Source organism: Hippichthys cyanospilos, chromosome 13 (assembly GCF_059441005.1).
Source record: "Hippichthys cyanospilos isolate Australia breed blue-spotted pipefish chromosome 13, RoL_Hcya_1.0, whole genome shotgun sequence".
Taxonomy (NCBI): domain Eukaryota; kingdom Metazoa; phylum Chordata; class Actinopteri; order Syngnathiformes; family Syngnathidae; genus Hippichthys; species Hippichthys cyanospilos.
The window spans coordinates 9351249-9364478 of record NC_142381.1 but is presented as its reverse complement, the minus strand read 5'-3'; the positions used below and the strand labels follow the sequence as shown (position 1 = coordinate 9364478).

At 37.1% G+C, this 13230-nt stretch overlaps 1 protein-coding gene across 2 annotated transcripts in view; it reads left to right on the top strand.

Moving 5' to 3' along the window:
• The window catches only part of spock1 (SPARC (osteonectin), cwcv and kazal like domains proteoglycan 1), a 69134-nt gene that overhangs the window by 20890 nt on the left and 35014 nt on the right, over positions 1–13230 (top strand). For both annotated transcript variants that reach the window (XM_088432013.1, XM_088432012.1), the window contains exon 3: positions 8872–8917. In XM_088432013.1, coding sequence (XP_088288139.1) covers positions 8872–8917 — 46 coding nt within the window. The remainder of the gene's footprint in view (positions 1–8871; positions 8918–13230) is intronic.

The following is a 13230-nucleotide window of genomic DNA, read 5'->3' as shown; positions in this document are numbered from 1 at the left end:
TTTACCCTAGATATTTTCTTCAGTTTAAAGTTAGTTACTGCAAACTCAAAACAGATTCACCACATTGCAAAATCATATTGACTGATGGCTCCTCTATTGTGTCAATAAACTCTGGAAGGATATTTTATTTCCGTTTGCTATTATTTTGTTATAAATCTACTTCTCTGATTATGCCCTTGCTCATCTCTTTAACTGTCACTTTTCATCCAGACTCCAGATTTGCCTTTACAACTCATTTACCTCATTTTTTTTACTCTACATCAGCAATATTTCCCTCTTTTGTTTTACTTTCTCTGCCTCTGAGTAAGCATTTTTAACCCCCATAGGAGGGTATCAAATTACCTCTAGAGGTGAATGCCTATGTGCGCTCCTCTCAACCCGCATTAATCAGATCTAATGCAGTGTTGGATACCAAACGTTCTACACTCTCTCATTTGTCGTATTTTTTCTTTAACCTAGTTGTAAAAGAAAAGTTAAGATGAACATAGTTTAGTGGTCTGAATAGATTAATATTTGACAGTAAACTGCCGCCAAATATTGGGTCTTAGTTAGACCATGACCTTTTTATGGGAAGGTAATATAATTTTTATTCATGCACATTTCTTCACCGTAGCAAACAATGTGAGAACAAAGAACAAAGTCATATCCTGTCATATATCAATACTTTTACTCATGAAACAGTAAAATGGAAGTTACTGTATATTTTAAACAGGATTGTAGCTGATGTAAGCACTTCACAACTTCACAAAGATTTTCCGGAAAGCCGAGAGGCCGAAACAATAATAAACGACTTTTTTTCCAAACTCCAACCACCCCGATTTTTAATTCTCGCTCACTCTGTGAAATGTCTACTGGACTCAGCTAAGATATTTTGCATGCCTTAGGCATGACTTCGGTATGTATAAGTGTAAAGATATACTGTATATGGCAGGCACATTTGTAGTCCTGGTGCCTGGTCTCAACATTTTGCTAGCATGTAAGTTTCCACCCAACAAAAAAAAAAAACATAAAAAACAAGAGAAAGGTAGGCAGATAATGTCGGATTGGAATAAAGGCAAATGAGGACTATTAAGAATAGAGGGAAATGAAGCACAGATATGCATAGCAACACATCGCAGACACACTTAGGTAGAAGGAGTGTTCAAAAAATGAGAGCGGAGGGAAGAGGAGAATTAAACAGAAGACTAACACTCTTGCAGAACAGAAAGCATATTTATCTCTTCATCCTCCTGAGCTCTTTCCTTGTTTCCCCAGTGGAGTAGTTGGATGAGAAAGTCTGTTTGATTGGCTTAACTCTTGGCCTGCAGCCATGGTGGCGCGATCACAGCGGGATGCTCACAGGAGCTGAGGGACGCTTCTGGATATCGTAAACACTTCAGAGTATACAAAGGAGTCGCACTGCACTTATGAATGCTGAACATTTTAAAGGGAAATAAAAGTATGCAATTATTGTGAAACACGTCGATCTTTATTTTTTTTATTGCCCATATAAGGTACTGACCTGGCAAGAGTCAACAGAGTAAAATAGAGGGAAAAAGCATTTTGTCATGAAAAGTTGACATTCTAATTATATGATTAATTTGTCATTTTGCTAATTACACACGAGAGAAATTAATCAATACCATAACCCCCTCAAGTGCTATGATGCGAGTATTCTTATACATAACGTTGTGTGGCAAAACATTTTTCAACCAAACTTTCTGAGATTGTGAAACAAAACTAGTATGCCATTCCATTGCCTCAAATACTGGGCCGGCAACTAACAAATGTTCTGCTTACATACATAAGAAATATCCTCAATAGTTACACCATTTCTCAACATTTATAAACCATCACAATAGAATAGAAGAGACTAGTATAGAATAGAATAGAAGGCCTTTGTTGTCATTTTTTTAGCAGGTAACAACGAACTTTGGAATTCCTCGATTCCTAGTTAAAACATTTCTAATTTCCAAAATAGGAAAAGACAAACACTTTGAGTCTTTGTTTTTTCCAGCTCCCCGTGACCCTGAACATGATAAATATCATTGAAAATGGATGGATATACTGTACTGGGAATACTGTAGAGGATGAAAGATGACACCTATGAGATGACATCCTATTACTACTGCTATACGCGGATTGTTCCTTTGTTATTTGTACTTTATTTATTTGTACTTTTCCGCTCTCTTTTGTCAATTCATAATCCCAATCATTGAAGTTGAGTATTGGTCCAATTTTGCTAAGCAGAGAATGTTTGCAAAATTCACTGTCGACAATGGTTTTATCAATTTATTATTTCTCATTGATCTAAATCATGTTTACCTGTGATGGTACATCACCTTCTCGAAACAACAAAAGAAGCTGGAACCTGATGTATTTTTCACCAGCGGTGAAAGGAGACCGCAACAGCTTTATTTTTCGCACAAAGTGGAGGTTATAGCAGCAGTGCAAAAACTGGGACTGTTAACAGTGGCACCAGGAACAGCCGAATCCATTTATCATCTTCTGTCTTAAGGGCTACATACTTGCTGAAAGAGCTCACCTCGCAGATATGAAAATCAAGGACACTCGTCACACTCCACTAGCTAAAACACTATTTTTTTTCCCCTACAAGCAAGAATAGGAGGCAGCAGGTCTTTGGTCTGTCAAATTAATCTTTGACACACACTGTTTTTTTTTTGTTTTTTTTTTTGTTCTGTTTTTGTTTTTTTTCCAACAATTCACAACGCTGGCGGCAATTGCAGATTGACCTCCGAATTCTGGGAACAGCCAACAACATGGTAGTCCTTCTGCCTCGGGCAATCTGACGCTTTTGTGTTTTTTTTCCCTAGAATCAGACCGAAATGCAAGACGGCAGTGGCATATTTTGTGCCGAGCCTGAAACTTGACACCTCTTACCTACCATCCCCGCGTTGACCATTTCCACACATCATCTCAACTTTGCTATGCTTGTGATGTTACATTCAATGGCATACTACTGGCAGTGTGATTTAATTTTTCCTAGTATGTTTGTATCTCATTATGCAATATACAGCAACTTGAGTGAAGGCAGATAAATCCTAAATTGAACAGGTTGGTAAAGTGATATCAAAGATAATGTAATGTAGTTTTGGGTGAAAAAACTTTTGTGTTCAGCTGTTTCATTTCCTCTATATCTACATACTGCTGGTATACAATTTAGTTTTTTTAAGGTGTCTACCAATTTTGAGCTCAGGTTTGTGCAATCTTTTAATCTTTTAAAAACCTTGCCTGATTGTGACATCACAAGCGGAGCCCTAAGGTGGATATTTTCAGTCAACCTATTTTGAAGTTGACATCTGACAGTTGATTTTATTTTTTCACCGATTCCTAAACCCCTGCCCCTCATATACTGCAATCATGCCAATGCTTTTATTTTATTTTTTCACTTTGTGGAAATAGTGAGTCGGCAGCAGATGTGATGTCTATTTTTTTTTTTTTTTTGTGCTATTGGATGGGTTGCAGTCCAGACGTAGGGGAAAGAGCGGGGAGGTAGTGTACAGCATCCTGACAGCCTGATTTATGAAGCTGTTTGTTGAGGAATGGGCCTGGAGGCTCAGTACCTTCTTTCCGAAGAGGAGCTTGAAGTGGGAGTGTGAAGTTGTGGTAGGTATCACCAGAAAAGATGATAGCTCTCTAGAGGTTGAAAATGTCCATGTGGGAGGACACCAATGATCTTGCTTGGCTTCACTTTAAGCGGTGCAGCTGCAGTTTAGGCAGAAGGTTGTGCCCATTTGTGTTTCTGCTGACAAACGGAAAAAAATGCCTTCAATCAGACTTCATGTGCACGTGTACTTTTAGAGGATTATTTGCCTGGTTATAGTAAATATTTGTCTTTGTTTCTTCGTTTAAAGTTTGAGTTTGATTTAGTTCTCGTAAATGCATCAAATGTATTTTGACTGAATACTTCTCCATTTCTTGCAGTTGTATAATTTGAAATTTAAACGTGTTTGATAAGTCTCGGCTTCCAATCATACTGTGACTGCCAATTTGGCTTTACAAGACATTTTATAAATGTAATTTTTCTACATACCAAGACACTTCAAAATCTACTGGAACTATTGCTACTACGATTCTTGCAAAGGGTCTTGGACTTAACCATGTAGTCATAATTACAATAGAGGCACTTCTAAATAAAATCAACCATGTAGAGTTTTACAATGGTGTGCTAATTTCTGACACCAGATGCTGCATTGCATTTTAAATAGAATTTTAATTGAAACACGGAGATGCATGAATCGTCCCATTTAAGCATTTACCAAAATCATCCCACTGATGAATTACAACTTAAAATGAACATTTGTCAAAATGAGCTCCTTTATTGGGGAGTTTTGCTTTTATATTCGAGTAGCGCCTCGCTCAAACATTGTTTCATAACAGGGTAGTTTTGTCTCCATGTGTTCACTTTCAAGGGTTTTCATGACATTGAGGTTGTGGCATGGCGAGAAAGACACCCATTTAATGTTTTTTAGATGGGCGCAGTGAAATATTAATAGGGGTCATGGGAGTGGAAAGGCCATCGGTATAACTGAATATTTTAAAAGAAGCTGCAAGAATCCGCAGTAGAGACATTTCAGAATCTGTAGTGGATGAGGAAAGCAACATCGGAACAGTTTTTTTCTATGCTCCTACATCCTCGCAGATTGAATTATATGCTCAAGAACAAAAAGCTATCCTATGTAATTAGATGATAGTTTCATACTGGATCTACTATATATTTGGTTATGAAAAAACTGTACAATAGATGAATGAGGCATTTTGGACATACTGTACATTCTTGGATGTATTTAACAAAAATGTAAAAAATGGTGCATTATTTGATTTCAAGAATGACAGTTGACTCCTTAATTCAAATCACAATTTAGCCGTGATGCTGTTAGGCAAAATCAATACTGTGTAAGCCAGGCTCTCAACTATTCCAGCTCATTAACTAAAACTGTCATACTTTGTCACAGTTCATGGATTATAGTTCTTTAACTAACCCTTACACTAACCCATATAGAGTATATCCAAAGAAATAAAAATGAAAATGTATGACATACATAACGTTCTTTGTTTAGGGAACACATGAAAATAAACCCAAGGTGTGCTAGGCCTTCCATTCAAGTCCAACTTTCTCCCAATCAAGTGATTACAAACCACCTATTAAATGGGAAGCATAAATAACTGAAATGTTTAATACATTGGCATATCTATCAATTTCAAATACAAATCAAAAAAATGGCCATAGTATAACACTTAGACCCCCATGCACCCAATGTGTGTATCCACCTTTTGGTGCTCGCATGGATCTAGTTTACTGTCTTGGTGGTGTTACAGTTTGGGCGTACTGGTGCACATATGGTTGCCGCGATTCTAACACACTGGTAATAAGTACATCTTCATTTCAGTTCCAGGGCATATCTAGCTTAGCGCGATTTTGAATTTGGTAGACCGGCTACGCACCAGGGGTATTCCGGTGGACACGGCGGGAGTCGCCCCTCAGCGCAACTGCTAATTGGCCTATAAAGAGTAGATTAGATTTTGGACCACCTAAAAGGTTCTCTATTTTGTGGCGCCAGTGTGTGTATATGTGATTTCGGTGGATTAAACGGAAGCGCAGGTAGATAATTCTGTGCGCCGCGTGGATGGCCTTGTATTGCTTTCACAAATGTGACAACCACAGGAGAAAATCCCCTTACATTACATTGAAATTATGCAATTGAACGACTTATAATCATTATCATATTAATAATATTTTAATAGCATCCTCGTTGCGTGGTCATGGTTGCTGTGCGATCTTCAATTACACACTTCACATGCATAGCCATCATCCACAAAGGGATACAGTGTGTGAGCGCTAGACATGGAACAATATCGTAATCTGATGGTATGATAACCTTGAGAGAAAATATTCTGGTTTTGCTGTATGATGGTATTGAAATTACAGGTCTAAAATATATCATTTTAACATCTTTGTTGCGAAATAGCCATTTTCTACATTTATAACAACGATTGTACTTTGAAACAAAATATATAATACAGTATTTTTTAAAAGAAAAAACACTTGCTTTGTTGAGCTATACTCAAGCAGGCTAAACGGCTCTAATCCTACCCTGTATAAAGCGTATAAAACGATCTGTGAAAGTAGCATATGATAACATGTTAGCTACGTTACCCGCAGTAGTTAGCCACTGGAGCAAAATTATATTGATATTAAAACCTACAAATTAGGAAATGGACAATTTGATTGGCTGCTGAGGACAACTCATGTATGATGCACAGTGAGAGCTGCACAGTGCAATTGCTTGTTAAGATGACGCGGGAGGGAAATATTGCGGTGACTTCTAAAACCGCAATATATTGCCAATCCAGTTATCAGCTCATGCCTCGTGAGCGCATGCCATTGTCATGCACAGAAGAGCAAGTCTATTTGCACAGCATCAAACTCACCACGCGCTTCCCAGGCCCTGATTTCCAAGGGACTCGGCTGGTTCGTCCCACCGTGCTACCATGCATGCACAAAGTCTAGAAAAGTACCCTTTGGATTTTTAGACTGCACTCTAGGCCAGAGTTGCGCTCTGCATGAAAATAGTTCCATTTGTGGAATTTTGACCCTTTTTTGGCAAGATCATGAATTTTGAACTGGAGCATAGTATCCCAGTCTTGACATGGGTCCCAGGAGAAAGATAATCAAAAAACCCTGAAGTCATGACACACACTTGTATTCTAGCACAATCCTCTAGCGAATGACTCACATCCATATGGATACAGCGATCAGCATAGAATACAAGAAGGCAAAATGTCTTTGTCTTCCTCACCATGTTTCTTCTTACTTTGTCTTTGTGCGGCTCTCCTCTCTAAGCCTCTACAATTGCAGTTCAAATTGCATGCCACATTAAATAAGGGTAAGAGTACAAGTGTGTCTACGTCTGAGTCCTCTTACTACTCCACAACCTTCTGATTCTTGTTAAATGAATTTCTTGTCAAATGCAATGCCCGGAATTAGTACTAATTCAGTGAGACATCAAAGCCTCTGTCAATATCACTGACCTTTCTTTTTTTTTTCTCTCCCATCTATTCCTCTGCAATCATTTAAAGGAAGCGGAGGTAAGTCAGCCCATTATTTTATTATGCAATATCATAATTCATAAGTGTGTTGAACCGCAGCAGACCCTACAGTGTTATTCTGGCACTTACCAGAAGGAATTGCTGTACAATTGGAGAGATGTTGGTCATTTGAGGGCAAAACAGAGTCAGCATCAACCATTAACGCGAAATAGTTCAGCTTCAAGGATAATGTCCATCAACATTTTGCATTTTTATGAAGGCTCATCATCTATCTGCCAGACACACATTTTTCTAATAATGTGAATTAACAGGTTAGATCTTAATGGAGGGAACATTTATTTCGCCATGCCTGACTTGAGCGGTTTGGATCATAACATTTTGGGGACGTGATGAGATTTACTTATCATCTCCATTAGCGAGGTCAGACAACATTTGAAAGGATATTGAAGCCTGGCTCATTTGGTTTCCCTCATCCCAAAAGGTCTTGGATCTGTAGAGCAGAAACGTAATCTCACTGAGTTATAAAAACATTGCTCCACTGCCATGCTATAAAATGTGTGACTTTACAATTAAGAAGTTTTCAACTCTTCTAACACATCTCAACAAATATTTTATTGCATCTGCACCGGCTTCAATCTTTCTCTGGTCAGTGCTTACCTCTGCAAAAAGCATCCTATTAAAATAAAAACCTTAAATGCATTAAGAATGACTTAAATGAATCTAGCATTTGCCACTGGAACACTGCACCCCTGGGCAATAGTACTCAGGAAAAAAATGACTTTCCTTTAGGGCTGATACCATCGAATCCCTCAATTGTCCTATTGATTATTCCAATGAATAATTGAGGAATTGCGCCACGCCCCTTCACAAGGCTCATTTTAAGCTAAAATATGTTGTCAAGGAATGGAATTTAGATATTATTTCTTTCAAATTAGAGTGCCTCACTGCACAATTTTACTTTGATTTTTGTTGTTCGAAATAAACTGTCATATTCAAGACTTTTATGTATTTTGAACATTTTTTTTGTCTAAAGTCTTTGAAGGCCTCAGTTTAAAATAATCAACACTTTTTTGACAGGCTTGGTTAATTAATTTGTCATTGTGAGTGATGGATACAAAACAAAGAAAAGAGAAATATTCATCATCTGGTTTTTACTCTTCCCTTAAATAGGAATAAAGATAGGTGTCCTACCTTCAAAATGAGGCAGGTTTTATTCTGTCTGATGTACTTTCTGTCACCAAGATAGGCTGGACACACACCTCGGCTTCAGCATCTGTTTTAGATGCAGACACCATCATGAGAGCGTGTATGGGCTGGTAAAACTGTCTGAAACAACTTCAGATTGCTTCCAGGACAAAATATTAATAGTGTATATGTACAAATGAGTTGAAGAAGAAACAAATTTGTACTCTGCCAATCATATGCGTGCCTTCTTGTATTATGGCATGATTATCCATCTCATCATTGAATATATTAGAATTCTAGATTTCTTTTTTCCCTCTCCTTTCACCAGAATTAATGGTAGTTTAATGCAAATTTACTTGGGAAAAAAAATATCCCGGAAATCTTAATGTCCATCTAAATTAGGAGTCAAACACAGCTTGGTCAGTTTTGCTGACGTGAAAATTGTTTTTTTTTTTTTTTTCATTTTAACAGATTCTGTTATTTGCTTGTGCCTGATAAAAAAAAAATATTATCAGTCCTATTTAAAAAAAAAAAAAGTTGTTGGCTGCACTAGCATGTGTGCAGATTGCTGGTTTGCAAAATTATGAATACATGGATACATTGGAAGAGAAGTTCTCATGTTGTGTTTCCATTCAGGATGACTACTTCAAAAGTTGGGCTCCTGCCAGGTCTCTAGACCAAGGTGAGTCTTTCATATTAAATTAATGTATAATTAAAAGCATGCCTGCATATATTTGTGGACACTTTTCAATACACAGTATTAGCCTCATACCATTTTATATTTTTTCATATGCATTCTCAAATCGACAAAAAAAAAAATGTTTTACACGGGGATATTTTCTTAACACAGAACATCCAAACAGCAGATATTCAAATAGTCCGCACACAAAGTATACACAAGTATAAAAAATGTCAATTTTAAAAATGGCTCTAGACGTTACCTGGTTTTTAAAGTTGTTTTCAATTAAATTGATAATCGATGAGTGGTTTTATCATTTTCACAGCAGAATATTAATATGCTACTAGATAGACGAATGGGTAGATATTAGTGCCAATGAGTACTGCTTTTATAGTTTTTGATACTCGTGATCAGTACCTTTATTTAGCCTCATACATCATACCACTTTAGTATAGTTAACATTATGCCGAAACTCTCGTTTTAAAGAGTGCGTGCTTGTGTGCATTTGTGTGCTCTCACCAAAAGCTAATTCAGTTATGTGGTACTTACAGGCTTACAATTGCAACAGTCGAGTCTGCTATATCAATCACACTGAAGTGTGTAATGCTCTTAGACCTTGAGTAACTCTTGACTAAAGTCACTTATTTCAAACACTTACTCATTCTCGGCGACACATCCACACATGACAAGACTGATTGGATTGCTCTCCTCTGAGCAGCATAACGGAACTTGGTGCGTATGAATATTCAACACAATAAAGTAAAGACATGCTTATCAGGACCAGCTTCTTTTATATAAGGTGCCCTAAAGAGAATATTATTAAATCATTTTACATCACGGAACAATTTCAAATTGTGGACTTGCAGGATTCTCAGAGAAATTGAATATTAAAAAAAAAAAAAAAGATTTTATTTTTACAACAAGGGACCCACTGTTTAGTAATATGTTTGCTCAGTTTAGTAATCCATGCGCACAGATCACTATCTGTACCCAAAGTTTAGTAATCCGTTTGCTCAGTTTAGTAATCCGTGCGCACAGTTTACTGAGGAGCTCCGTACATTAGATGTAGGCATTAGTTCAAAACAATTTTTACCGTGGATTCTGGGACAGACTCCAACAGCCCGTCCAGTGTAATCTTTATTGTAATTTTATTGACTATGAATTATACATCACGTTATGAGAATCCCAACCCTGATTTTATTTCTGTGTTATTTAAAAAAGGGTCTCTTGAAAGGTGGTCTATAACAATTGTACAATAGAAGTATTTATGTTAAAACAGAATTAAACATTTAGTACTTGTTTGTCCTGATATTACATGAGTAAAACATATCGGATTGAATATTTTTAGTAGCTTTTGCGAATGAGAAGCCTCATTCATTCGATAAGCAGAGCCTATACCCAGTGAAACATCAAAAACCTGAATGTTGTTTTGACCACTGTAACATTTTTCTTGATGGCTTGTAATATGTCTATTTGACCGTTTTTTTGTACATCTTATTATCTTACTTATCTGAAACACAAAGTAGCCTTTTGTGAACAAGATATACCACACTACACCACAAGAAATGCTTTATGATTTTTCCATTCTGCTGCTGCACTACAAAGGCTCTCTTGCTGCATAGCTAGTATAAATGCTCGTACTGGCACACTCACAATTCTATCAATCAGTTACTCTCTTGCAAGCGGTTCTCTGGAGAGTAATGGACAGAGGATCTATTACACAGCAAATTAATAAAAGAAATCAGTCTGACAATTTGGGAACAATTGGTGTATTTCTGAGCCTGCATAGCTTCTCATGAAGTTAATTTTCATCCAGCTGGTGAGGGACAATTTTCCCTGCCAATCCACAGCCGCCGAGCGCATAAAAGTCTATGTGATACAAGGCACAATTTGGAACACGTTGGTGTCCTTGTGCTCGGCAGAGCCAAACTTGTCAAAAATGTGAGTGAATTTGTAAATAGGCCAGTAGGCTTCAGTTTATTTTTGTCAAGCAACTGAATCTCCTGTGGACCAGCTACAGTGAAAATAAAAAGTCTATACAAATGCAATTTTTGGGCAATCTAAAATAAATGGACAAGATAAATCATTTCAAAGCCTTTGCAACAACTAACATGAAATATACCCTGTACAACTCTTTTAAAAAGGTCCAAAGGGGTTGCTAAAAATAAACTACTGAAATAATTTGATGTGTGCACACCCTCTTATCAGGTTTATCAGGTAAAATGATAGCCAACACATAAAAGCCACCATTTGCCTCAAATACAAGTCAGCAATTTGAGTAGGCTTTTTCAATGGGCTTTTTAGTTTTAGAAGGCTTTTTCTCTTTTTTTTTTTTTTTTTTTGCTTTCTATAGAAGCCTGAAAGTCTTGTGGCAATACTGATTGCTTTTCTTTTTTAAATCATTCATAAATCCATCTAAAAGGGTCAAGTTGTAGCTGAAGAAAAACACTCCTAAGCATGATGCTAACGCCACCAGGCTTCACAGTTGGTATGCTGTTTGTTTTTCATTAAAGAACAGTGTGTGCCATCTGACCATGACACATTTTCCCATGTGTCTGAGGGGATGTTATTGTTTCACTTGAATGTACATGTTATAGGACACAATAATTAAAAAAACTTTTCCTGTCCTTGGTGTCATTTTTTATAAGTACAAAAAACATCTGAACTAGGGTACACATTGTACAATGTGTAAAACATACTTTATCACAAGTTGCAATATCCATCTATAGACCCAAGATACAATTTTGTGCAGTTTGACACTCTTCACTTATCTGTTATTCCCTCTTGAAATATTTTGAAAAAGTCAAAGAATCTATGTATATCTTTGCATATGGCCTTATCAAAAATTAAAGCTCAAATCTCACCTTGCCTTAAAGTTAAGGCAGAAAGTTGTGTTTCTATCAATAAAATTAAAGCATTGCTTCATATCGAACTGATTATTTAATCCAGTTTTCTGTGTCCTAGATTACAACTATGTTATCTTTAGAAATGCATCCACACTAGTGTTCACTATCGAGATACATTTCATAGTCCTGCACACAGTTGTTTGTCTGCATCAGTGCACGTGTGGTCAAACTATGCAATTCAAATTAAAATGTCAAGTGTGACCACAGCACTTGGTGGCAGGTCAATACAACTTAAAGGATACTGGTATCAGTCACCGCCTGCTGATCTGAGTTTGACTAATGAATCACTTGTCGCCCTTGGAGACTAATCAGTAGCTGCAAGGTTGATGGAGGAAAATCCAGTCCCTTGATGAATCACTTGGTGATTAATGCATCCCTCTAAAAAAATCTAATGAATGAATTCAGTTGACTTGTTGGTGGTACTGAATTGTAAACAGTTGCATCCCCTGTTGGTAAATGAAGTGTTCTTAATCGTTCTGAACTTTCTTTTTAATTGCCTTTTGAACCAGTACAGTTTTTCACGGCAAAAAAGCATCAAAAAAAGAGTGAAGATTCAATATTCAAAAGTTTTATTGTCGTATGCATAGGACTACTACACAATGAAATTCTTCTCTTCCCCAAGCAGACTACATTCAATAATCGAGCAAAGAATAGAGTAGGCAACAAAAAATAATTTGTACAGTCATTACATTGCTTTTGTAATGCATTACTCCCAACACTTATTAATTAATGACAATGTGGATTCTGTCATTTCATATCGACAAGGGTTTGCTTTCTTTAGTCACACTTTAGCTCGATCGACTGGACGCGTCCTACCTCAAGGGATATCACATAAACATTTCCATAAAAGTACATGTTGCATTTTAGCTGACAAACCAGGAAGTGGATGTGATTGGCAGCGGCGGCCAAAGAGTTGAGTTACTTTGAGAGGAGGCTCCCACTGTGGGCTGAAAATTGCCTGTTAAGGCAGGGAGTGTGAAAAAAAAACAACTCACCGTCTTTGTCAGGTTTGGCTGGTTTTAAATAACGGTGACTTTCAAAAACATGAAATATTGCTACTACCGTTATCGGCCAACAGCTAGTATACACATATTGTATTTTTCATCCACAATGAAGCATATGTATAATCTCATACAGATGATGAATGGAAGAGCTCGGTTTCATTCATTTGTCCTCCTTTGTGAGTCATTGCTCACTGTCCTCACTAGATCCAAATCTCTCTATCCTTCTAACCTTTGGACATGTCTTCACAACCATCACCATCAAGACTCACAAAACCTTTCTGATGTTTCCATAGCAACAGCTCAGTGACCTATCTGGTGGTATTACTAGGTTAACCTATACCTTCTCTGTAAATGTTAGGCTATGATGCAGATGTCTACTTCGCTGAAAAGAAGTGTGTGTGTGTTG